The sequence below is a fragment of the Oncorhynchus keta genome, chromosome 21, assembly GCF_023373465.1.
Source record: "Oncorhynchus keta strain PuntledgeMale-10-30-2019 chromosome 21, Oket_V2, whole genome shotgun sequence".
Taxonomy (NCBI): domain Eukaryota; kingdom Metazoa; phylum Chordata; class Actinopteri; order Salmoniformes; family Salmonidae; genus Oncorhynchus; species Oncorhynchus keta.
In genome coordinates this window covers 29009450-29035436 of record NC_068441.1, presented here as the reverse complement: position 1 = coordinate 29035436, position 25987 = coordinate 29009450, and the positions used below count along the sequence as shown (strand labels likewise).

The following is a 25987-nucleotide window of genomic DNA, read 5'->3' as shown; positions in this document are numbered from 1 at the left end:
ATTGTTATGTGTGTTTCATGCTTGTAGTTCACAAGAGGCTTTCAGGGTCTTCATTTCTTGGTGTAATTATCTTTCTCCTAATCCATCTTCAATAAATTGATGTTAATAATATCAAAATCAAACGTGCATAATTGTGATTGAATTGTTTTGAGTCCTGAATATATATTTTATGGCAAACTATTTTTATTAGCAGACATTTTTGGAGGTGTGTTGTGTTCAATGCAATGCATGCAACTTTTGTACCATGTCGTTGCACTATATTCGGGGCGTGTCTATTCCTATGATGTCACCACGTACCCTATAGTTACGTACATATTGAAACAACAGAATCTAAAGCAGAGATACAGAAATACACTAGAAAAAGAAGGAACAGCACTGTCAGAAATCAACTCAATGTAATCGAAGACTCCATAGACTCTAACCACTTCTGGGAAAATTGGAAACACTAAACAAACAACAACACGAAGAGTTATCTATCTAAAACTGAGATGTATGGGTAAACCACTTCTCCAATCGTTGTGGCCCAATAACAAAGAACAAACAGCAAAAACATATACATGATCAAATAAAATTTTTAGAATCAACTATTAAAGACTACCAGAACCCACAAAATGCAAACCCTCCAACCCAAAACGGCCTGTGGTGTTGATGGTATCCTCAATGAATTTATAAAATATACAAACCACAAATTCCAATAGGCTATACTTAAACTCTTTAACATCATCATTAGCTCTGGCATCTTCCCCAATATTTGGAACCAAGGACTGATCACCCCAATCTACAAAAGTGGAGACAAATTTGACCCCAATAACTACCATGGGATATGCGTCAACAGCAACCTCGGAAAAATCCTCTGCATTATCATTAAAAGCAGACTCGTACAATTCTTCAGCGAAAACAATGTACTGAGCAAATGTCATTATTTTATTTTATCAAATTAACGTACGACAGACCACGTATTCACCCTGCACACCCTAATTGACAAAGGGTCTGCTATACAAATTGATGGAAAATGGTGTTGGGGGAAAAACATACGACATTATACAATCCATGTAAACAAACAAGTGTGCTGTATAAATGGAAAAAAACCACACAAATTTCTTTCCACAGGGCCGTGGGGTGAGACAGGGATGCGGCTTAAGCTTCACCCTCTTCAACATATATATAAACGAATTGGCGAGGGCATTAGAAGAGTCTGCAGCACCCTACTAGAATCTGAAGTCAAATGTCTACTGTTTGTTGATGATCTGGTGCTTCTGACCTAACCAAGGAGGGCCTACTGCACAGATTCTGTCAGATCTGGGCCCTGACAGTAAATCTCAGTTAGACTAAAATAAGGGTGTTCCAAAAAAGGTCCAGTTGCCAGGACCACAAATACAAATTCCACCTCGACAACGTTGCCCTAGATAACACAAACAACTATACATACCTCGGCCTAAAAATCAGCGCCACAGGTAACTTCCACAAAGCTGTGAACGAGCTGAGACAAGGCAAGAAGGGCCTTCTATGCCATCAAAAGGAACATAAAATTCGACATACCAATTAGGACCTGGCTAAAAAATACTTGAATCAGTTATATAATTCATTGCCCTTCATGGTTGTGAGGTCTGGGATCCGCTCACCAACCAAGAGTTCACAAAATGGGACAAACACCAAATTGAGACGCTGCATGCAGAATTCTGCAAAAATATCCTCTGTGTACAACGTTAAACACCAAAAAATGCATGTAGAGCAGAATTAGGCCGATACCCGCTAATTATCAAAATCCTGAAAAGAGCCGTTAAATTCTACAACCACCTAAAAGGAAGAGATTCCCAAACCTTCCATAACAAAGCCATCACCTACAGAGAGATGAACCTGGAGAAGAGTCCCCTAAGCAAGCAAGCTGGTCCTGGGGCTCTGTTCACAAATACAAACAGACCCCATAGAGCCCCAGGACAGCCACACAATTAGATCCAACCAAATCAAGAGAAAACTAAAAGATAATTACTTGACACATTGGAAAGAATTAACACATCAACTGAGCAAACTAGAATGCTATTTGGCCCTAAACAGAGAGTACACAGTGGCAGAATACCTGACCACTGTGACTGACCCAAACTTAAGGAAAGCTTTGACTATGTTTAGACTCAGTGAGCATAGCCTTGCTATTGAGAAAGCTGGCTCTCAAGAGAAGACAGGCTATGTGCACACTGCTCACAAAATGAGTTGGAAACTGAGCTGCACTTCCTACCAAATGTAGAGACACATATTTCCCTCAGATTACACAGATCCACAAAGAATTCAAAAACAAACCCAAATTTGATAAACTTTTATATCTACTGGGTGAAATACCACAGTGTGCCATCACAGCAGCAATATTTGTGACCTGTTGCCACAAGGGCAACCAGTGAAGAACAAACACCTTTGTAAATACATCCCATATTTATGTTTATTTATTTTCCATGTTGTACTATTTGCACATCGTTACAACACTGTATATAGACATAATGTGACATTTGTAATGTCTTTATTATTTTGGGTCTTCTGTGAGTGAAAAAAACAACAATAAAAATGGACATTACTGTTAATCTTTATTGTTTTTTTTCCGCTTTTGTTTATTATCTACTTCACTTGCTTTGGCAATGTTGACATATGTTTCCCATGCCAATAAAGCCCTTAAATTGAAATGATATTAAAGAAAGGAGTAGCTCTGGCTAAAGTACGTAAAGAAGCTGCAAGACTATTCTACTCAAGATAGACCACAGCATTTCGTTTCAAATTGGAACAAATAAGTCATAGTGGGCAGAGCCAAGCACGCATGTATTTGATAGAAATCTAAACAACGCAATTTTTAAATAAACTTTTGCAAAGGTTAAAATCTACAAAACTCAGTCCACTCTGTTCGTAACAGATTCTAGTTTTGGCAACAGTAAACGGCATTGAGATTAAATGTTTCATCGATGAGAACCTTTGCATAATTCCGGCCAAAATCCATCTCACTCCTTCTTCTCCCACTGGGCTTCCTCTCATCGCCATATTTGGTAGTGAGCGGAAACGCCAACCGGATGCTTCACACTTGTACTAACAGTGAAATATCTGGCTCATCTGTGGAAACAGCTTGCCTTTCGTTAGCTATTTAAAAATATATCTGTTGCTGATCGTTGTCCAAATATCACCATCAGGTAATTTGTATTATATATAAAATGCAGCTATCCAGAAAGTTGTAAACGACACCTGCCCTTATGTTCGTTTTGACGTCTGACAATGAAAAGCGTTGTTAGCCAACGTCGATGCTAACATAAACTGGCTAGTTAGTGGGCTTGTTCGACATTGTAGCCAACAGTGTAGGCGGCTACCGACTGACTGACTGATCTAAATAACTGCCCATTAAAATGTCTAGATCAGTCAGTCAATTCACCCATGCTACATTACGTTTTTGATGCTCTCGAACACGGCCAATGTTAGCTAGCTAACGTTAAATAGTTGACTTTCTACTCACATTTTATTTATCCATAAAAATGATGTAACGTTATCCTATTACCTGGTTTTTATGTAAAGGGTTGTGGTTAGCTATATTACAATAGGCAACTGTAATTAATCGGAGTGAAGTTGGCTAGTTTTAGATAACCTTACACGAAACGGCGAACAAGCTAAGTTTGTTTGAGTTACGCATGATTGGGTAAGGGCCTTCGTTAGCCAAGTTGTCTAGGATAGCGTGCTGGCATTAATGTCTGGCTATCATGACAGCGCCCCCTTCAACTAGCCATCTGTTTGGGAGCATCTAAGCGCTAGCTATCTTAGTTTACGATTACATTAAATAGCTAGATACATTAACAATGTAATCTGAAGTGAGTTAGTTAGCTTCCTGGTTGCACTATCCTCTTCCACCACTACAAGCACTTGCCGCGTTCATGTACTAGTTGGAACTCGGAAATGTACGACTTGCTTATTGGTTGTCGTTATACTTGTGACGCGTTTAACCATTTGGCAAGTCGTACAATTCCGAGTTTCCTAGTTCAGACTAGCGAATGAACATGGCAACTGTCATTTTGAATCAGCGCGTTTGTGGCCTGAGGTCAATTGTCGACTCTTGTGCGATTACGACAAGGTTTCATTACGTTTGACAAAAGTGTTGACTATTTGTTTACTGTAGGCCTAATTACCCGTAATAGTTTGTTACTCTGGGGGATTTTGGCCAAGGTGTGTAGCAACAGTTGCTTACCGATAACTAAGTAAATCTGAAACGTAGCCAGAGATGGTCATGGTGAGACTGAGTGCTATATAAGAATTGAACTCAGGAAGCCCCTTACCACAATCCCTTACAACCAAGTCAGTAAAAAGCTAAACCCCTTCCCAGACCTTCGTAATGCCAGACTAATCATTACACGAATTATTGCTTTGCATAACAGGAGGCTACATTCGTTCAATTTCAAACCCACACAGTTAACTTTAGCTGTCTATTTGATCTGTCCAAGTATGTGATCCGCAATATAAAGAAAGAAGTGAAAAGTACTTTTGCCTCGGGTGATTCAGCCAGATATATTTTTTTTCACTTTCATTCCAGGACATATAGCTAGTTCAAATTTAAGAAGACTGTTTTTATTTCAATCCATTACTGTACTAATCAACAGTAATACCTAATATCCATCACATATTTGTTTTGTTTCAGGAAATTTGAATCCAGGGACAGGGTCCAACCAAGTCCAGACAAGATGAACATGTTTGATCGGAATATACATTTTGATTGCCTTTTTAAATTTTCCCAAATGTAAGTAACTTGCTTGGTTTACTATTTCCACACACTATCTGACAACATTAAGGAGACTTACTGGCATCATTAGTGTTGTCATCATGAGTCAGTCATTGAACAGAAGCAGTCTGGACTGGTCACTAACAGGCTTTGCTACTGTTGCAGGCATTGATGTGTTACTAAATTACAACATGACTAGATTAGTCCTAATTGATGAGTTGGACATTTTATGTTAAAATACATTTTCTGTAGAGCTAAACCTGTTCCTCATACAATAAAACTCTCCCCTTGATCTCACGTCCTGCTCCACTCAGGCTACAAGCATACCTGATTCTGGGTGGGTTGGGTGTAGTGATAGATCAATTCTCTGTTGATGTTAGGCTTTGTGGGTGTTGCATGTGATGTGCACTACCGTTAAAACGTTTGGGGTACCCTAGAAATGTCCTTGTTTTTGAAAGAAACGCTAATTTTGTACATTAAAATAACATCAAATTGATCAGAAATGCAGTGTAGACATTGTTAATGTTGTAAATTACTATTGTAGCTGGAAACGGCAGTTTTTTAAATGGAATATGTACATAGGCATACAGAGGCCCATTATCAGAAACCTTCACTCGTGTTCCAATGACACGTTGTGTTAGATAATCCAAGTTTATCATTTTAAAGGGCTAATTGATCATTAAAACACCCTTTTGCAATTATGTTAGCACAGCTGAAAACTGTTGTCCTGATTTAAAGAAGCAATAAAACTGTCCTTCTTTAGACTAGTTGAGTATCTGGAGAATCAACATTTGTGGGTTCAATTAGACCCAAAATGGCCAGAAACAAAACTTTCTTCTGAAACTTGTCAGTCTATTCTTGTTCTGAGAAATGAAGGCTATTCCATGCCAGAAACTGAAGATCTCGTACAACGCTGTGTACTACTCACCTCCCCAGAACAGTGCAAACTGGCCCTAACCAGAATAGAAAGAGGAGTGGGAGTCCCCAGTGCACAACTGAGCGAGAGGACAAGTACATTACTGTCTAGTTTGAGAAACAGACACCTCACAAGTCCTGAACAGGCAGTTTCATTAAATAGTACCCGCAAAACATCAGTCTCAACGTCAACAGTGAAGAGGCGACTCCGGGATGCTGGCCTTCTAGGCAGAGTTCCTCTGTCAAGTGTCTGTTCGACCATCTTAATCTTTTCTTTTTATTGGCCAGTCTGGAATATGGCTTTTTCTTTGCAACTCTGCCTGAGACATGAGATACATAGAGAAGATTAAGAGAGATGTGTGTGTGTATGTGCATGTATAAGTCTGTTAGGACATCTACTTTGTACATGACACAAGTCATTTTTTCCAACAATTGTTTACATACAGATTATTTCACTTAAAGTTCACTGTATCACAATTCCAGTGGGTTAGACGTTTACATACACTAAGTTGACTGTGCCTTTAAACAGCTTGGAAAATTTCATAAAATGATGTCATGGCTTTAGAAGCTTCTGATGGGCTAATTGACATCATTTGAGTCAATTGGAGGTGTACCTGTAGATGTATTTCAAGGCCTACCTTCAAACTCAGTGCCTCTTTGCTTGACATCATGGGAAAATCAAAAGAAATCAGCCAAGACTTCAGAAAAAAACATTGTAGACCTCCACAAGTCTGGTTCATCCTTGGGAGCAATTTCCAAACTCCTGTAGGTACCACATTCATCTGTACAAACAATAGTACGTAAGTATAAACACCATGGGACCACGCAGCCGTCGTACCGCTCAGGAAGGAGATGCGTTCTGTCTCCCAGAGATTAATGTACTTTGGTGTGAAAAGTGCAAATCAATCCCAGAACTTAAGCAAAGGACCTTGTGAAGATGCTGGAGGAAACGGGTACAAAAGTATCTACATTCACAGTAAAACAAGTCCAATATCGACATAACCTGAAAGGCTGCTCAGCAAGGAAGAAGCCACTGCTCCAAAACCGCCATTAAAAAATAAAAGCCAGACTATGGATTGCAACTGCCCATGGAGAAATAGAACTGTTTGGCCATATTGACCATCGTTATGTTTGGAGGAAAAAGGGGGAGGCTTGCAAGCTGAAGAATACCATCCCAACCGTGAAGCACGGGGCTGGCAGCATCATGTTGTGGGGGTGCTTTGCTGCAAGAGGGACTGGTGCACTTCACAAAATAGACAGCATCATGAGGAAAGGAAAATTATGTGGATATATTGAAGCAACATCTCAAGACATCAGTCAGGAAGTTAAAGCTTGGTTGCAAATGGGTCTTCCAAATGGAAAATGACACCAAGCATACTTCCAAAGTTGTGGCAAAATGGCTTAAGGACAACAAAGTCAAGGTATTGGAGTGGCCATCACAAAGCCCTGGCCTCAATCCTGTAGAACATTTGTGGGCAGAACTGAAAAAGCGTGTGTGAGCAAGGAGGCCTACAAACCTGACTCAGTTACACCAGCTCTGTCAGGAGGAATGGGCCAAAATTCACCCAACTTATTGTGGGACGCTTGTGGAAGGCTACCTGAAACATTTGACCCAAGTTAAACAATTTAAATGCAATGCTACCAAATACTAATTGAGTGTATGTAAACTTCTGACTCACTGGGAATGTGATGAAAGAAATAAAAGCTGAAATAAATAATTCTCTCTACTATAATTTGGACATTTTACATTCTTAAAATAAAGTGGTGAGCCTAACTGACCTAAGACAGGGAATTGTTACTAGGATTAAATGTCAGGAATTGTGAAACTGAGTTTAAATGTGTGTGTGTGTGTGTGTGTACACACACACGTACGTGTCTGTGTGTTCCTCATACAGTACAACTCTCCCTTCTGTCTCAGCTCCCGCTCCACTCAGCTGCACCTGAAGAATGTCTACTCCAGCCTGGCCCTGTGCATGTTTGTGGCTGCAGCTGGAGCCTACGTCCACGTCATCACCAGACTATTCCAGGTAAATGGAGATAATGGTAGCCATAGGAACAAGTACAACCAAACTGAAGCACTCTATTAGTGTTGTAACTATGAAGAACACTTATGTTTGGGGTAGATTTCACAAAAGAGGGCCATATAACATGATTGTGTGGTAATGTTTCGCATTAACTGGTAATTGACAATCACCATTTATCTTATTACATTATAATAACTGTTGCTGTGTGTTTTATGTCCATTAGGGTGGGCTGTTGACAATAATGGGCTCCCTGGCCATGATGGTCTGGCTGATGATGACCCCCCACTGCCCTCAGACGGAGAAGAAGAGACTGGCTATCCTCTCTGGCTTTGCCTTCTTCACAGGTAATCTCTTGTGGACAGATCTACGTAAATATAACTGGTAAGGTTGTCGGGAAGGAATGGGACGCGTAGGATAACGAGCAGCAGTAGTTTCATTGTTTGGGTTTTCCGTCACTGGTTATTTGGACAATCACGATTTCGCAGGTGTTAGCATTTCTTGGAAGGGGAGGGGACATTCAGCCCCGTAACTTGCAAAGAGGGGGTGGAGCTCCTCGTTCCAGTTCCGCTCTGTTTTAGCATCTCTTGATCTCTTCTCTTAACACCTATGGGCCCAGAACTTAATTGAGTAGCTGAGCAATTACACAAGATTTTAGTTCTGGGTTAACCAATGTTACTTGACATCTGGTTACCAAGGTTACTTGACATCTGCCTCCTAGCGCTGTCAGAAAAGGGCCTACACTGTGTGTGTGTGTGTGTACTTTTTCACTCACCCTCATGCATTTTAAAAGCTTTGGATTGGTGCAAACATGGCTGGAGGGAGTTGCCACCATATTCCTTACACCAGTCCATTCTTTTTAATAAATCCTTGAGGGGGAGGGTACGAGTGCACACTTCCAAAGAAGGGTAGAGAATCTAAACGCAGCCTATGTATTTTTAGCTATTGTAGTGGTCATGTGCTGATATTTTGTTTTGTTTTCTTCTCCATTCCAGGTGTTGGTTTGGGCCCAACCATGGATTACATAATCTCTATTAACCCTAGGTAAAATGACAATAATGATCTGTAAGTAGCTAGTTTCCTTTTGACTGAAGGTTTTTTCTAAATGTTTCTCATATCTACTCTCCTTCTCCAACCAGCATCATAGTTACAGCCTTCCTGGGGACCTCCATCATCTTTGTGTGCTTCACACTGAGTGCTCTTTACGCCCAGCGTAGGAGCTTCCTCTTCCTCTGGGGTAAAGTGTTGTCTGCTGCTAACCACATTGTAATGTGAAGGAATTGAAACTATAGAACGTAAACTTGCACACCTTGACGTGCTACTAGGTCAGATGCATGGAGAAAATAGTCTAGTCATTACCAGTGTCCTGGAGTTGGATTTTTTTATTAAGGGACTGAAACTAATCACTCCGGTTTTAGTGAAACTGTACTGTTGTACAAAATAAATGTTACTAAATTAAAATACCCCATGTCTGCCTTTCAGGTACTCTGACATCGGGATTGTCCATCCTGCTCCTGGTCTCTTTCCTCAACATGTTCCTGGGGTCTGTCATGTTGTTCAAGGTAAGAGGAAAACAACCTACTATAGTCAAGTTTGCATTGTTTTGAATAATAATAATACTATACACAGTGCTGTCCAACACTACTCTTCATGGACTTAGTTATAGTATGACTTACAGAATGTGTGCTAGTTGTCATTTTTACCCAATCAAGCGTTTTTGTGTGTGTAGGCTCACATATACCTTGGCCTGGCCATCATGTGTGGATTTGTGCTATTTGACACTCAACTCATCATTGAGAAGGCTGAGATGGGAGACAAAGACTACATATGGTAATGGGGACACACTCTCTGGACCTGGTGAAGAGGGTGGGGGACTAGTTGTTGAAACAGTCTTTTGCCATTGTGATCTGGAATTTACAAATGTGCATGGGTGTCTCTCAGGCCATGCAATCTTTCCTTATCTAACATAGTAAAACGTAGAGTAGGGTATACAATGCAATTGGTACGGACTTGGTATTATGTAGACTGTCAATAGCTTGGCTCTTTTATAATGAGCTTTTCAAGAGTTTTATAAGATATTTGTTAACTCTTTTCTCTCTTCACCCTATTGAAGGCACTCTGTGGATCTCTTCTTGGACTTTGTGACTATCTTCAGGAAGCTAATGGTTATTCTGGCCATGAATGAGAAGGTACAATACTGGCAATGGTGCTCTAACACAGTGCATTTTGATATAGTATACCAACTATACTATACTTCCACTAACTCTTATACACATTGCTATGTTTTGAACAATCTAATAACATGCACATAGGACCAGAAAGCATCTTAAATACTATGTATGATTAACCAGCATAGTGTACCTTATAATAATCTTGTACTTTGCCCTGCCAGGTTAATAATGGTTTGAGGTTAGTTAGGTGAGAATTTGTCTGTTTTATGTATTGAAAATATGTTATTTATTTAGCAGGACAACAAGAAGAAGAAGTAAATTAAGTGGAGGAAAGATCTGTGACCTGGAATTGCATCAGGAGTGCGTCTGGTGCATTCGCCTTAACTGCTTGATCATTATGAATTATTTAGACCATGATTTGATTTTGTTCTTTGGTATATTGTCTTAATTTTTAGGAACCGATTGGTTGCATTTGGAATTTGACTTTGGCGTAAGGTTTGATGTCTTTGAGCTTTGATGTTAAAGGTCTAGAAGTCCCATTTTGAAGGGACCGTGTAGTTGCTTTGAAGTAATTAACACAGACTTATTTTGATAGTTATTTTCACATTGTGTTGAGGAGACGATTATAAAACAATATATATTTTCCATGTGAACAATGCCTCAAATTATTAAAGGCCACTTTTTATATACCTAATGATAAGTACAATGACAGTTTGCATTTGTGGGACCTCTTCAGCAGCTGTTAATATAATGGAAATGGATACATTTACTGCAAAGAGGATGACAATTCTGTGAATATTATCTGTTCAGTTGGGAATTCTGCCACTTAAATAACCCCCCACACCATATTAGTCTCATAACAATGACATCGCAGGATTTCAGCGTTGTGATGAATGAAGAACATGAGTTCGTAGGGTGGTCATTTACATGGTTTATCATTGTTATTAGCATACCGGTATAAGAAATATTACTACTTCTATTACAGTACAATCCCTTTCTCGGACATTTATTTTATGTCTGTTAACTGATCAGAGTAATTTACTGGTTTCATTTAAGACATTGTTTTTCTCAAAGTGAGGATGCTCTTATATTAGTATTTTTATTTTGTAGGTTGTCATTTAGGGGATGTTATCAGTTTTTTTTATAAGATGCAAGCGATTGCATTCGAGGATTTTAATCATGTTAAATATCCAGACCTGGCCCAAAGCACCTCAATCAACATAACAAATGATTGCTATAGGAGTTGTATGGTAATTGCTGGTGGTGTTGTCCGCTATGGTGTCTAGAAAGTGATATATATATTGATTGACTTGTGTTGAGAAGTGTGATATATTTTCCAGATATTTCTTTTGTCAAGCTTGTTCTGTCTTTTCCTTAAAAAAAGATTTGGTGCTTGAAACGGGTGAACAGTAGAGAACCTGTATTTCATGTGCTATGGATTTTATTTTATGTATTGAGGTGAAATGAAATAAATATATCCCACTCATCTTAAAAGAATGTCCAGGAGTAACAAAATTGATTTACAAGGTGCACTTACAGTTGAATTGAGAAGTAATCTCTTGTGACAGGGGTTATGGGATTAATTGAGAAGTAATCTCTTGTGACAGGGGTTATGGGATTAATTGAGAAGTAATCTCTTGTGACAGGGGTTATGGGATTAATTGAGAAGGTATGGCATTTCTGCCAAATTCAAACTATTTCAGTCAATTCAGTCACTGAAGCACATGGCATAGCATCCAATTACCAGTCAGAACTAGTCCTCTTCTACCCATTAATTCTGCGTCCTTGGCTAAAGGATGAGCTGCTATGAATGTTTTTTCCTAGATGTTGAGGGGAATCAAGATGCAGGGAAATTAACGGTTTCCATTCTGATATGTGTCATATTCCTTAGGTTTTCAACATTGGTTGAATGAAATTGAACAGTCAAAGATCCTCCCTGCTAGGCTTTATTTTCTTAAAGTGCCAATAACAATACAGGTTTACCAAACTATTACTTCTCATCTGAGGATTTTACGGTTTCAAAAATTAAATAACTGCTCTCTTATACTGTGAAAACTTTTGCTTTTCCAGGAATTGCTGTTGTAAATCTCCTAAATTAATGTAAGAATAAAAACGTGTTAAAATAAGGTTTAAATCAATAGGACTTGTAATTTATGTTCATTATGATTTTTTTTTATGGGTTGCAAAGTATCACACACATCCCAAGGGTCTTTTAATCCTTAGTCTATTGACGCACCTGTGCATCAATCTAATTAACATGATAAAAACATCCCATACAAAATCTGTCAGTTTAAGATGATTATTTTTTGCATGGGCTTCATCTCAATCCAACACATCAGCCTTTGTCAGCCTTCCAAATCTGCGGTGGAAAGTGGCTACAGGACTGTCAGACCAGGAGACATCCCAAAAGTCGGTATTCTCACAAAAACCTCTGTAGCATCCTAACAGTTTGGCCTTTAACTATTTTGACCACTATGGAAAGAGTGGTCAAAAGACATACAAATGTCATGGGGCTTGTCTCAAGGTAAACCCCACAAGTGTCATGGGGCTTGTCTCAAGGTAACCCATACAAATGTCATGGGGCTTGTCTCAAGGTAACCCCCACAAGTGTCATGGGACTTGTCTCAAGGTAACCCATACAAATGTCATGGGGCTTGTCTCAAGGTATCCCCCACAAGTGTCATGGGACTTGTCTCAAGGTATCCCCCACAAGTGTCATGGGGCTTGTCTCAAGGTAACCCCCACAAGTGTCATGGGACTTGTCTCAAGGTAACCCATACAAATGTCATGGGGCTTGTCTCAAGGTAACCCCCACGAGTGTTATGGGGCTTGTCTCAAGGTAACCCCCACAAGTGTCATGGGGCTTGTCTCAAGGTAACCCATACAAATGTCATGGGGCTTGTCTCAAGGTAACCCATACAAATGTCATGGGGCTTGTCTCAAGGTAACCCCCACGAGTGTCATGGGGCTTGTCTCAAGGTAACCCATACAAATGTCATGGGGCTTGTCTCAAGGTAACCCATACAAATGTCATGGGACTTGTCTCAAGGTAACCCGTACAAATGAATGGAGGTAGTTTTGTGGCAACAAAAAAGCAGTTAAATATGTAAAAAAAAAAATAATAATTTCCTAAGCTTTCTTATCTCCTAGATATTAGGACAGACACTTAAACCATATTCCTTATGATTTATTTATCTTTTTTTGCCATGTATGAATGTGTTATTCAATGTGTTTCTATGGGCTATAGTAGTAAAGGCCAAATTCAATATTTATTTTATTTTTTTAATATATTTTTTGATACATAGTGGTTCTAAAATTCAAAATCAAATTGCTTAATGATCCATGGTTTGAGCATCTTAAAACAATTATATATGTTATCTTTGTAGACCAATTTCACTTCTGTTTGTCACTCTTTTTGGTCAATGGAGCCATATGTGTCAGTCAGCCCTGTTGGTAGATTGTAGAATCTCTGTCCACAGTAGACCTTGTTTTTCCAGTCATCTCTCAGGGCAGTGTCTGTTGGCTCCAACGCAAGGCATCTCCACATCTGAGAACCTTCTATCCAATCCAGCCAATACTAGTGTCCACATCAGGGAAGTGTTCCCATGGCAACAGTGATGATGAGGAGAGTAGTGGGTCTAGTGGGAGGATGGGTGGGGGCCAGGGAAATCCTGGGGGGGCGGGGTCCGTTGCAGAGGGGGGTGTTACAGCAGCTGATGCAGACAGAGCCCACCCGACCCGGGACGCAGAAGGACTGATACCCTGCTGATACGATCAGACAGGTGGAGAAAGAGGCACAGGTCTTCCTGTAGGACACACCTGGAGAGAGAGAACACTGAAACATCAAAACCTTAGCCAAACAAAATCAAATCAAATGTTATTTGTCACATACACATGGTTAGCAGATGTTAATGCGAGTGTAGCGAAATGCTTGTGCTTCTAGTTCCGACAATGCAGTGATAACCGTGAAACTGAAAGCGCGAACCATTACACAAGTCAAAGGGTGCAATTTTGTTTGTTATTGTAAAACAAGAAGAATGGATGTATTCAGACTTGACAGCAAAAAAAGTCCACCAGGCTCACCATTTTCACCCACAATCACCTCCTTCTGACAGGCATTCTGGATGTTTGCTGTGCAGTTGACAATGAACTTTGGAGCTGAACAGTCATTGTCCAACAGAGTCTCTTCACAGTGGTAACACTGCATCTGAAAAGGCCAGCCTGACACACACGCACGCGTAAAATACATGGAAGGAAACATTAGTTATGGTGCAATACAATATGGAAGCGCATTCACGTGTTTCCAAGCAACGTCCATGGAGATAAATCCAGTGCAGAATATCCACAAGAGGGAGCTATTTCCTTCTGTTGATGCCTCTATTCCTTCGCCAATACGAAGACATGACCATTTGCTAGTACCCTTTTCAATTAGCATGGGTTTAAACCCTCTAAAAATGCTACAGCTATTGTTTTTACACTGTTTCTCGTTTAACACCATATTATTATGACCACTGTCTCAGCAAAAAAGGGAGCGATCATCACATGCACCTTCAAGTTTGAAAGCTATCCAATCCCTGCCACGATACAGATAATCATTAGTATTACGAATCCTTGGCAATCAGTAGTCACCCAGCTCTGATCAACATAGATGTTTGGAGTTGATCTGTTGTTCATCCTCTGACTATCTGGGCTGGATTGATGTTTATTTATTTTACATTTATTTAAACAGGGTGTCACCAATGAGACCAGGGTCTCTTTCGCAACGGAGAGCTACACATACATAAAAACGAACTAAATACAGTACAACAAACAATCAAGAAAAACAGCCACATTCCTCGGCAAATAGTTCCCCAATCAATATTTTAAATTGCCCAAGTGTTATCAGAGCATCCAATTGCAGTGCATTTTGCAATTGGTTCCAGCAATGAGGGGGATTAAAACAAAACAAAAATGACGTATTTCGGTGGAAAACCAAGGAACATCAAGAGTTAACCAATCCTGGGAGCGGGTTTGGTTTCTCATGTTTAAAAAAAAACTTTAACAACGAAGTTAAGTCAATTGGAAGCTTGTCTAGTAGGGGTTTTTAAACAGAAAGAGAGTATTGAGTTGATCTACGGGACTTTAATGAGGACTAGCCTACCTTTTGATACAGGATGCAGCGGTGAGTATTAAAACTGTCACCAGTGGTCAAACGAATGGCGCTATGGTAGACGGCATCCAAATGTTTAAGAGTAGAGGCTAATGCAATCTGTTATGCCAGCATGATCTGATGGGTATAGCTAGCAACTCATGAAAAACATTATAGCAGCACGTTGTAAAACACATATCTCTATACAGCTCCACTATTTTGAAATCGTATTACTATTTTTCTGTGTGGTTGCATCCTATATGCATGGTTCAACATTGATCTGTCTGTCTGTCTCTGTCTGTAAGGTCATCTACCATAAAGAATAACCCAAAGTGGCCACACATACAGTATTATTATTGCATGATCCATATTTCAAACAAAGAGATTAACTGGTCTAACTATAGGCTAATGCTGTTGGAGCAGAAATTATTCATGCGTCTGTCTAAATGACAGAGACTGGTTTCACGATTTTGTGTTTATGACAGGTTGTCTCAGACTTCAAAGGTAAAACAAGTTAAATAAATAATTCACTTCTGTCAATGTTCGTAAGTGTGCAGGGTTACCTTACATTTAAAACGATAGCATACATATTTAGTCAAAATTTTAGTTTAGAGAGTAAAATAAAATACATTTGTGAGAAGCCTTCCCACGCCTAAAGGCTATATTCTTAATTTGAAAGATTTTAGGGCACCGAGGCAATAATTGAGAAAATAATCAATACTGGGGATTGAAAATATTATACATAATATAAATAAACCTACACTGAACTGTAGAAAATAGAAACAGTAGATATGTACCTGAGCAGAGGACGCATCCACATAGAGAAGCAAGGAGAACAAACGATTGCATCTTCCATAAACTCCATCAAAAGGTTACTGTGTCTCCCAAAAAATATTACCCAGGTGTAAGGTTAGGCTAGACTTTAATTCACGCCTGATAAAGTATAGTGGAAGCAGCAATATCACCAGTAAGCGTCCAGTAGCCGAAATTGGTTCCAGTGGGTAGGCTTGCGTTTCCTAACTTGGATGCGGTGAGTGCGCTCTTGTGGGCAATCAATCTCAGAGTGCTGTGTGTAGTGATGTACAATTCCCAAACGATTCGTTCCTCGAGAGTCATGATACATTTTTCTGAGTGACTCGTTCATTTTAGTCGTACATTGACCTGCTAGTGCTGGTCGCAATGGGCCCTACAGGAGGATTAAGAGCAAATGTATGCTTGATTTGTAAATGTGTCCGGAGACTCCATTTGGAGGGTGTGACGCAATTTGCGAAGCTTCCAGTGGCATGCAGAGGCCAAATTGTGCTCTGTACTGCATCGCTGTGCAGCTCCTAAATGTTGTAGGGCTCTGCATGATCAATCCGACGTCTGAAGTGGCCGTACATAATTTACCGTGATACAGCCACCAAAGACATCAGGGCTTTCATACTTCTTGCGCTTAGTGGAGCAGCGCTATTGCAAAGGAAGTGAGTTTGTGTTCAAAAGCGCTGCATGGTCAATCTGTCGTCTGCATTGGGTTTGCTGCATTTAGGGTGACACTGCCTATGCAGAAGTCAGGGCATATTCATACTTGTGACACTTCGCCGAGCACCACAGAGCTGTTGTGAATGAAGTTGTCAAGGAAGTGAGTTTATGTTTATACAGGACGTCCTGCCCTCACCTACTGTCAACCAATCATGTCAATGCAGCGCTATTGCCCTCTACATTTAAAAAATAATATTTTTAAAATAATATTTGTTATTTTGAACAACAAATCAATACATAAAGCACATGAGGGAACACAAGCATACATAGATGACAAACAATGGACAATCGATCGAGGGGGTACAATATCACATTACAATTACACAAGGACCTTAAGGGATATACATATACTTACAATTCTTACAGCTTTGTTGTTAGAAGAGAATTTAACCGTCTTAAAATACAGTTCAATTTATTTTTGTAGGGTAAGAAAATGTGGTTTTCTGTTTGTAAATTTAAATTTGTGTATATGAAATTTGGCCAAAAGAATAATGAAATTAATTACATAAAAATGTTTCAGTTTATTTCTATTGTATGTAAATAATCCAAACAGTACATCTCTCCACAATAGTGTAAAATCTTCATAAATGTGTTCAATTATAAACCTACTGATGTCTTGCCACAGCTTTCTTACATGCATACAATGCCAAAAAAGATGCAACACTGTTTCAGGGTGGTCATTACAAAAGGAGCAATTTGAGTTGATGTTTTCCTTAAACTTCTTCATATAGTGGTTGGCAGGATAATATTTATGAATAATTTTAAAGGGAACTTTCTTAATTCTGTTAACAGGTAGGTAGGTGTGGCAACATCCACACTTTTTTCCAACAGATAATATCAATAAATCCATTCCAATAAGGCATGACATAAGGTTCGCATACAACATCCTGCTGAAACAAGGTTCGTATCGCTCTGTTGTTGAATGGACCAAAAGAGAAACAAATCTTTCCTACTGATGAGTCAATAGAAGGTAGGCTCTGAGGTTTAGGTCTTGACACGTTCCTGAATAACATAGCAACACCTGAGGGAATGGCATCTAAAACAACTGCAAAATCTTTAGGTGTTACAGGGACCTTGTAAAGTGATAAGAATTCCTTATAACTGAGTAAAATCCCCAAAGCCAATATTATTTCGGAACCAATATTCCAAAAACAAAGACGTATTTTTATACAATATATCCCCATTATTCCATATATAATATCTGTGTGGATAAAAATTGTGTTTATAAATTAAGGATCATGACAAGAAAACCTGCCGATGAAAAGCAGAACGTTTCACTGGAACTTTGTCAATATTATAATTGCAAAACAACATGAAGTTAAGGCCACCAAAAGTAGAGAAGACATGATGAGGAGTAAAATTCCAGATAGAAGTGGGTCTTAGGAATTGTTTTATCCAATTGATCTTAAAAGTATTTTTTAAAGTAGTAAAGTCCAGACAATTCAGTCCACCATTCTCATAAGTGTTCATTACAACAGTTTTCCTAATGTAATGGGTACGGTTTCTCCACAGAAAGTTGAAAAGCATCTGGTCCATCTCCTTGCTTATTTTACTGTCAAGATATAAAGATAGAGTGCCATATGTTAGTCCAGAGATACCTTCAGCCTTGGTTATTAGGACTCTACCTTTTAAACATAAGTCCCTCTGTAGCCATTGATTTAGCTTTTTCTGGGGGTTTTTAATACGAGGGTTAAAATTTAGTAAGCCTCTAGACTTCTGATCCTTTGTAATGGTTATGCCTAAATATGTAAGTTCTTCTTTTACTGGAATACCATAGTATGAAGGTGTCACACAATCTTTGACAGCTATGAGTTCACATTTATTAATGTTATGATATAGACCAGACGCTTTGGAAAAGGATTGTATCACATTGATCGATATGGGAATTTGGTTAGCGTCTTTCGGAAAAAGTGTAGTATCATCAGCCAGCTGGCTTATAATAATTTCTTTACCAGCTATGGAAATACCTTGTACAGGACTATTATTTAAATAATTTGCAAGAAGTTGTGTGATTTAATAAAAACAGGTACGGAGAGACAGGACAACCTTGCCTAATTCCTCTCTTTAACTCAAATCTAGGTGAGGTGCCATATTTAAATTTGATAGAGCTTTTACCATTTGCATAGAGAGTCTTAATAGCCTTACAGAAAAAATCCCCAAAGCCAAGTCTCTCAAGGCAGTGGAAGAGAAACTGATGCTCTACTGTGTCAAATGCTTTATAAAAATCTAAAAATAATATGAAGCTATCCTCAGTTATTAGGTCTGAGTAGTCAAGTATGTCTAATACTAGCCTGACATTGTTAGAAATATGTCTGTTCCTCATGAAGCCAGACTGTGTTTCATCAATGATTGCATCCAGGACCTCTTAAATTATTTTTGCAAGTAGTAAGGCTCATATCTTATAGTCATTATTAAGAAGACAAATTGGACGCCAGTTATCGATGAGCAGCACTTCTGACTCATTGTAGGAGGGAGAACATTGTTTTTAATACTCTCTAAAAAGACTTCCAATAGGAAGGGAGCTACTTGTTCAGAAAATAATTTGTACAATTCTGATGTAATTCCATCAACACCTGGTGATTTATTGTTCTTTAGATGTTTGATAGACTCTATAATCTCTTCAACTTTGATGGGTTCATCACACAGTTTAGATTCCACATCACTGATAGAGTGAACATTATTCAGTGAGTTAAAAAAAAACATATTTGTGGATTCCTGACAGTATGTAGAGAGCTATACAATTTTCTGTAAAAATTGCTACAGTATTTAGCGATTTAATTTTTGGTCATATGTAATAACACCATCAATGTTTAACTTATGGATAGTGTTATTTTTAGAGTGAAATTTCTCGAGTTTAAAGAAATAGGATTAATTCTGTTCTCAATCCATTTTTCCTAGATCTAATAAAGGCTCCTTCTGCTTTTAATTTATATATATTATCCAGTTTATTTTGTCATTCAATTAGTTCCATCTTCTCATCCCCCGAGAGGTTGGCTGGGCACCTCTGAAAAAGGGAAGTTATCTTAATTGATCACCTTTTCCTCCTCCGCTCTTCTGGTCTTAGCGAGATTACTACCATATTTCCTAAGGTATTTGAACACCTCAAATTTAAAGAGCTCCTAGTTCTTGCGATAAGATTTTTCTTCACAAGCCCTTTCCCGAAAGTGTGAGAGCAGATTTCTAACCTCAAACTTAACGATATCATTATTTAATAATGAGCTATTTTAGCTTCCAGTATGATGCTCTACCAAGGTAAATATTAGGGGGTAAATATTTTGATGTCAATGTAAATGGCCCTATAGTCTGAGGGGAGTAGTACAAATATTTGTAGTAACACACTCACTATCAATACATTTGGATATAAAGCCAAAAATCTATTCTGGATTGTCTGGAACCTGTTTTGTTACTCCAAGTGAATTATCTGTCGGCCGGAAACCTCTCTCTCTCTCCATATATCAGTAAGATCAAACTTTTCCATAAAAAGTATTAAACCCAAATTCTGATTGGTTGGCCTACCTAGGGGGCCATCTATCAGTTGAATTATCTATAGTAATGTTAAAGTCCCCTCCTATCAATAATAACAATTTGGGAAATTTATATAACCAATTAAGTATATGTTTCTCTATACATTGAAGCAACTCATCATTCTCATGTTTGGTGTTGTACCCGTAGAATTTGACAGTAATGACCGTAATGTCATTGTAACTGCTCATTCTTATGTTTGGCGTTGTACCCGTAGTAGTTTACAGTAATGAGCGTAATGTCATTGTAACTGATCACAAGACAAATAAAGTGACCAATATGTATGTATGTAGAATATTACCACCAAAGGTATTTTTCATTGTAGTGACACCAGCGGAGCGTTCAGATCCATGGGAAAGCCAAATATCGTTGCCCCACTGTGAACTCCAGAAGTTGGCATCAGCCGAAATTGAGTGAGACTCTTGAAAAAAGCAAAAATCTGTTCAAAATTGTTTAGCAAATAAAAATAAGGCCTTGCGCTTCACATTGTTTCGTAACCCCCTAGCATTAAGAGAAACTATAGACATAGACGAAACAACAAAGATTATATCAAAGTATAAACTGTAGTAGGATGAGTCAAAGACGTAGGAGCAGTGAACGTAAACGATAAGGAACCGAGATCTGCACCATTTAAGTCAATTTAAAGTGAAAATAGCTTATTCCATAACCTTTGAGCTAGACATTATCCGGCTTTGAAATTCAACTCAACTGAAAATTATGTTCAAGACCAAACCAAGGGTTCTTGTAGAAAGAGAGACTAAAAACCCTCTTTAGTGTAATTAGGAACTATTCTGAGAAATAAAATAACAAATAATAATTTAAATAAAAGGGTACCTACTATTTTAAGTGCATATGAAAACTGATCATAAAATAATTGAATAAAGAATGTTTTACATATAAACGTTCCTAAGACCTTTTTTGGAAATAAGTATTAATAACTAAATAGAACAATAACCGTGTAAAGTCAGAGCAGACCTGTATGCCATTTAAAACACTATCTTAGTTACTGTATACATAAAAAATAAATACAACTTTCAATCTTCTTCGTAAGTTTGTAAACAAAATAGGTCTTCTGGTCATACAAGAACAAACTAATAAATTGAAATACCTGAGTATTCCTGAAAAATAGTCACCTGATGCTTGTTAGGTAAACCACATAAGGAAAATGAGAATACCATGGCTGAAACCATCAACCTGTTCCTTCTAGTGAGATTTTAGGGAGGAATATGGATTTCTGAACCGTTGATGAAGCCTCGTCCTCTGACGAAATAAGCAGCCGTACCCTCATTTCGTGCTTTCTTGATCGTTGGCCACAACTTGTTCCTTCTTTCTATGTCCTCAGGGCTGAGATGCTCGGCGAAACGCATACCATGGTTCTGAAGGAAGGCGTTCTTCCTAGCAGCTTTCCAGACAGCATCCCTGTAGAATCTGGCAGTGAATAGGATGATGATACCCCTTGGTCTTGAATCGTTTTGCTGTTGCTTCTTGCTGAGGCGAGAGTCTCAGGTTCCATCTTCTTGTGTATTGTTCCAGATCAGTGAGACATTGTTATTCATTGTTATTATTTTCCACCCTTTCCATCCTTTTTTCAACTTTTTTTTTTTCAACTTGCCAAAGTTTTTTTTCAACTTGCCACTCTCGTTTTCACATCCTTGATTTCACCACATGCAAACTCCACAGTCTTTTTCAAGCCTTCGATAACCATGGTGTTCGCGCCAACCATTTTCTCAATGGCGTCACACCTGGAGTTGATGAGTAAGGAGAGGGTAGCCACGATGTCAGAGTTCATGTTGGGTTTTTTGGAGGATGGAGGTTTGCACGGAGTAATCGGTAAAGAGGGGAATTCGTCATATTCAACAGCATTCGAAAGCATGATATTATCCATAGGCCAAGCGTAGTTATGGCAGTTGTCTGTAAGTACGTTTCTCTCTTGTTGATTAGCAATAGAACGGCTAACTTCTTTCTTTCTTTTTTTGTCACGACTTTGCATGGACATGCCGAAATAAATGATCCAATTATTATTCCAGTCACAGGAAAGGTCTTATATCTTGAACAAATAAAAATAATAATGATTGTAAACTTGTTTTGTTTTTTTCACAATCTTTCTGAAGTTCGGTACGGAGCTCGGTAAAAAAGCGTCTGTTCAAGCCGCCATTTTGGCACCACCAATTGCCCTCCACATTGTCACAACATTTGAGAGGAGCACTGGGATACTGTTTGGCCTCTGCGTGCCTCCGTAGGCCCCACGAACGCATCACACCATCCATACAGCATCGCCGACCACATTTTCGGATCAAACATAAATTGTCTCTTATATTGGACCTCCCACCCCCAACTACCGTCAACCAATCATGTCAATGCGGAGCTATACTGAGCCCTCCGCATTGTTACAAAATTTGAGAGGCGCACGGTGATGCAATAAGGAGCTTGATTTGGCCTCTGCATGCCTCCACCGACTTCGCATTGCACCCTCCTCCATAAGAAGCCCCAGACCACTTTTTCAGCTCAAGCATAACAAAAAATGCAAAGTCAAAGGTTGCGAGTTCGAATGTCATCACTGACAACTTTAACATTGAACGAATTAGCAACTTTTCAACTATGTACTACGTTTTATTTACACTGCAACTACTTAGCATGTTAGCTAACCCTTCCCCTAACCTTAACCCTTTTAGCTAACACTTCCCCTAACCTTAACCTAACTCCTAAACTTAACCCTAATTAAAAGTCCCAACATTCAACCTTCAATTGTCCATTTAACTGTCAGTGTTCCTTTTCTTTCCTTGTTGGTTTTCTTTTTGACTGGTATCTGACGGGTCTTTTCACAGGTCGTCCCGGTAACTTTTGGTGACTCTGTAGACCTAGGGTTTTTGGTGTGGTTGGAGGATCACCAGTGTGGTTTGCTTCCAACTCTGGCTCTGGGGTAGCAGATGGCAGACATTCCACTATAACACCAGACTCACCTTTTGGGGTTTCCATTGTGTGGTGTCTGTCCTCAGGAGCAGCTTGGAGGTGTCTCCGGTTTCTTCTGAACTCGCCACGCTCAGTATCCACAATGTATGATCTGGCCTGTTCAGCTTGACCTTTCACTGTTGCTGTGGTCATCCAGCCTTTGTCTTGGTCGAGCTTCACAAGCACGGAGTCACCCAGCTGTAACAGTGGCAGGGGTCTGGCTCCGTGACGCCTGTTTTAGTAGGTCCTGTAGGATGCTTTTGCCTCAGTGTCTTGCTTGGCAACCGTCTTCAAGTGTGGCCACCTAGGTTATAGGTTCTTCGCTAGGTTTGGACGTGTTGTCCGTAACTGACAACCCATGAGTAGCTGTGCTGGGCTACAGCCTGTAGCCGCAATCGGTGTCGCTATGTAGGTAAGAAGAGCGAGAAAGGGATCTTCTCGCTTTAAGATTTTCTTAGCAGTCTGGACAGCTCTCTCAGCTTCTCCATTAGCTTGTGGGAAGTGAGGGCTGGAGGTCACGTGGTCGAAGTCATACTCTTCCTTGAAGAACTGGAATTCGGAAGATGTGAACTGCCTTGTGTTATCGGACACCAAGACCTCAGCTATTCCTAAATGCAGGAACATGCTCTTCAGCTTCCTGATCACTCTTTTGCTTGATGTATCTGGCATGTGTCCCACTTCTATGAATCTTGAGAAGTAATCGACAACAACCAGGTACTGCTGTCTGTCAACCTCACATAGGCTGGCTGCAATGCGTTTCCAAGGTCTGTCTGGCAACTCGGTCGTCATCAACGGTTCTTTGCGTTGGCTTGGTAGCCTGACACTGCTTGCACTGCCTCACTTTGTCCTTTATGTCCATGCTGATTCCTGGCCACCACACAAAGTCGAGCATGTTCTCTGTACTTTGTGAAGCCCTGGTGACCCTTGTGGATCTTGCTGAGAATCTCGCTTCTCAGGACCTTTGGAATCACGATTCTATCTCCATGCAGCAGTAGCCCATCTGATTCACTTGGGAACCCTTGATCGCTAAAGTAGGTATTGATTGTCTCAGGAACTGTTTTGATGTGCTTCGGCCCTCCGTGCCTTGTGTACTTCAGTGCTGCCTGTATTTCCTCATCTTCACTGTTTGCTTGCGCAATCTGATGAAGCTTCAAAGGCTGCGACCTCTTCTTCCAGGTCTGAGCTCTCTAGGCGGACCGACGGGTTTCTTGAGATTGTGTCGGCAATGAGCAGCGTTTTGCCTGGGGTATATTTAGCTTTGGGGCTGAACCTCATCATTCTGATAAGCAACCGCTGGCAGCGCAGAGGGACCTCATCCAGGTTTTTGTAGTTAAACAACGCCACCAACGGTTGTGGTCTATTAGCAGTTTGAATGATTCCAGGCCGCACAGGTATCGTGAGAACATCTCACAAGCCCAAACTGATGCCAAGCACTACCTCTATATCTGGACATGTCTTCTCTCAGCAGAAGAGAGGGTACGTGAGCAGACGGCTACAGGCAGCATTTTCCATTCATGCTCTTGTAACAGTACTCCTTCAATGCCATAACTACAGGCAACGTTCTGCGGTTTTTCCAGTTTATCAATATTTCTTAGTGTTTTAGAATGAGTTGCTTATTAGCAGTGCTTGACTTGAACTGAAATAGGTACCGATACTCAATTTGGGTGCTGGTACTGTTTATATTTAGGTGCAGCAGCTCCACAAAACCTTTGAGTTAATATTCTATAAGAGGAACAGGAGCTCAAGCAGTAGAATATTTGAGGTGCCGGTACTCCGCTCCGGTGAGAGTTCCTGCCCAAGTCAAGCACGGCTTATTAGGCTATAAATTGATGTCCCTCATCTCTGATTCTCCGCTAGGTGTGCAGTATCCAGTGTGCCTATAGGCTACTTAGTGTGGTCTCAATCAAATGAGCCATAGCCTATAGGCTATAGGCTACAAAGAGCATGCTCGGAGAAGCACAGAGCAAAGTTATATTTCTAACAGCTGCTGAGATGGTATAAATACAACTAGGCTGCATTACACACTGCAATGGATTTTCCAACCCTTAGCCCTGCTCTGCTCTTGCTGATAAAAAAAACATGTTTTATTGTGCTGCCTAACCAATGGCTGTGCTGTCTAGGCCTAAGGTGGCAATTTGTATTTGTATTTATTATGGATCCCCATTAGCTGCTGTCAAGGCAGTGTGTTTATAGTGCGTATGTTATCATGTGTGTGTATGCATGTGTCTGTGCCTATGTTTGTGTTGCTTCACAGTTCCATAAAGTGTATTTGTATCTGTTTTTTAAATCTGATTCTACTGCTTGCATCAGTTACCTGATGTGGAATAGAGTTCCATGTAGTCAAGGGTCTATGTAGTACTGTCGCTCTGGATAAGAGCGTCTGCTAAATTACTTAAATGTAAATGTAATAGTCTGTTCTGGACTTGGGGACTGTGAAGAGACCTCTGGTGGCATGTCTTGTGGGGTATTTAATTTAATTTTTAAAATTTTACCTTTATTTAACCAGGCAAGTCAGTTAAGAACATATTCTTATTTTCAATGATGGCCTGGGAACAGTGGGTTAACTGTTCCTTGTCAGCTCGGGGGTTTGAACTCGCAACCTTCCGGTTACTAGTCCAACACTCTAACCACTAGGCTACGCTGCCGGTATGCATGGGTGTCTGAGCTGTGTGCTAGTAATTTAAACAGACAGCTTGGTGCTTTCAACATGTGCCTCTCACAAATACAAGTAGAGATGAAGTCAAACTCTCCTCCACTTTGAGCCAGGAGATATTTACATTATTAATGTTTGCTCTCCGCCCTGCCCTGTTCTGAGCCAATGGCAATTTTCCTTAGTCCCTCTTTGAGGCACCTGACCACATGACTGAACAGTAGTCCAGGTGTGACAAAACTAGAGCCTGTAGGACCTGCCTTGATAGTGCTGTTAAGAAGGTAGAGCAGCACTTTATTATGGACAAACTTCTCCCCATCTTATGTTTTGACCATGACAGTTTACAATCCAGGGTTATTCCAAGCAGTTTAGTCACCT

At 39.8% G+C, this 25987-nt stretch overlaps 2 protein-coding genes and 1 long non-coding RNA gene across 5 annotated transcripts; 2 read left to right on the top strand and 1 right to left on the bottom strand.

The window, feature by feature from the left end:
* The first annotated feature begins 3000 nt into the window (after nucleotides 1–3000).
* Nucleotides 3001–11336, top strand: LOC118400394 (probable Bax inhibitor 1). 2 transcript variants are annotated; one of them, XM_035797231.2, is made up of 10 exons: nucleotides 3001–3164; nucleotides 4652–4750; nucleotides 7566–7674; nucleotides 7895–8015; nucleotides 8664–8712; nucleotides 8808–8905; nucleotides 9151–9230; nucleotides 9398–9498; nucleotides 9782–9857; nucleotides 10137–11336. In XM_035797231.2, exons 2-10 carry the CDS (start codon nucleotides 4695–4697, stop codon nucleotides 10155–10157), a joined length of 711 nt encoding a protein of 236 aa, XP_035653124.1. In that variant the 5' UTR covers nucleotides 3001–3164; nucleotides 4652–4694; the 3' UTR covers nucleotides 10158–11336. The 2 variants fall into 2 exon arrangements, with proteins under 2 accessions (XP_035653124.1, XP_035653123.1); XM_035797230.2 differs by having other exon boundaries at nucleotides 10134–11336.
* Nucleotides 11337–11984: 648 nt separating this feature from the next.
* On the bottom strand, nucleotides 11985–16548 carry LOC118400395 (ly6/PLAUR domain-containing protein 1-like). Of its 2 annotated transcripts, none has more exons than XM_035797234.2 (3): nucleotides 15765–16548; nucleotides 13923–14060; nucleotides 11985–13658 (listed from the first exon to the last, which is right to left on the bottom strand). In XM_035797234.2, exons 1-3 carry the CDS (start codon nucleotides 15814–15816, stop codon nucleotides 13429–13431), a joined length of 420 nt encoding a protein of 139 aa, XP_035653127.1. In that variant the 5' UTR covers nucleotides 15817–16548; the 3' UTR covers nucleotides 11985–13428. The 2 variants fall into 2 exon arrangements, with proteins under 2 accessions (XP_035653127.1, XP_035653126.1); XM_035797233.2 differs by having other exon boundaries at nucleotides 15933–16548.
* Nucleotides 14078–22036, top strand: LOC118400396 (uncharacterized). Its single transcript, XR_004829006.2, has 2 exons — nucleotides 14078–15000; nucleotides 21353–22036. It is a non-coding gene; the product is annotated as an uncharacterized LOC118400396 (long non-coding RNA).
* The last annotated feature ends 3951 nt before the right edge of the window (nucleotides 22037–25987 follow it).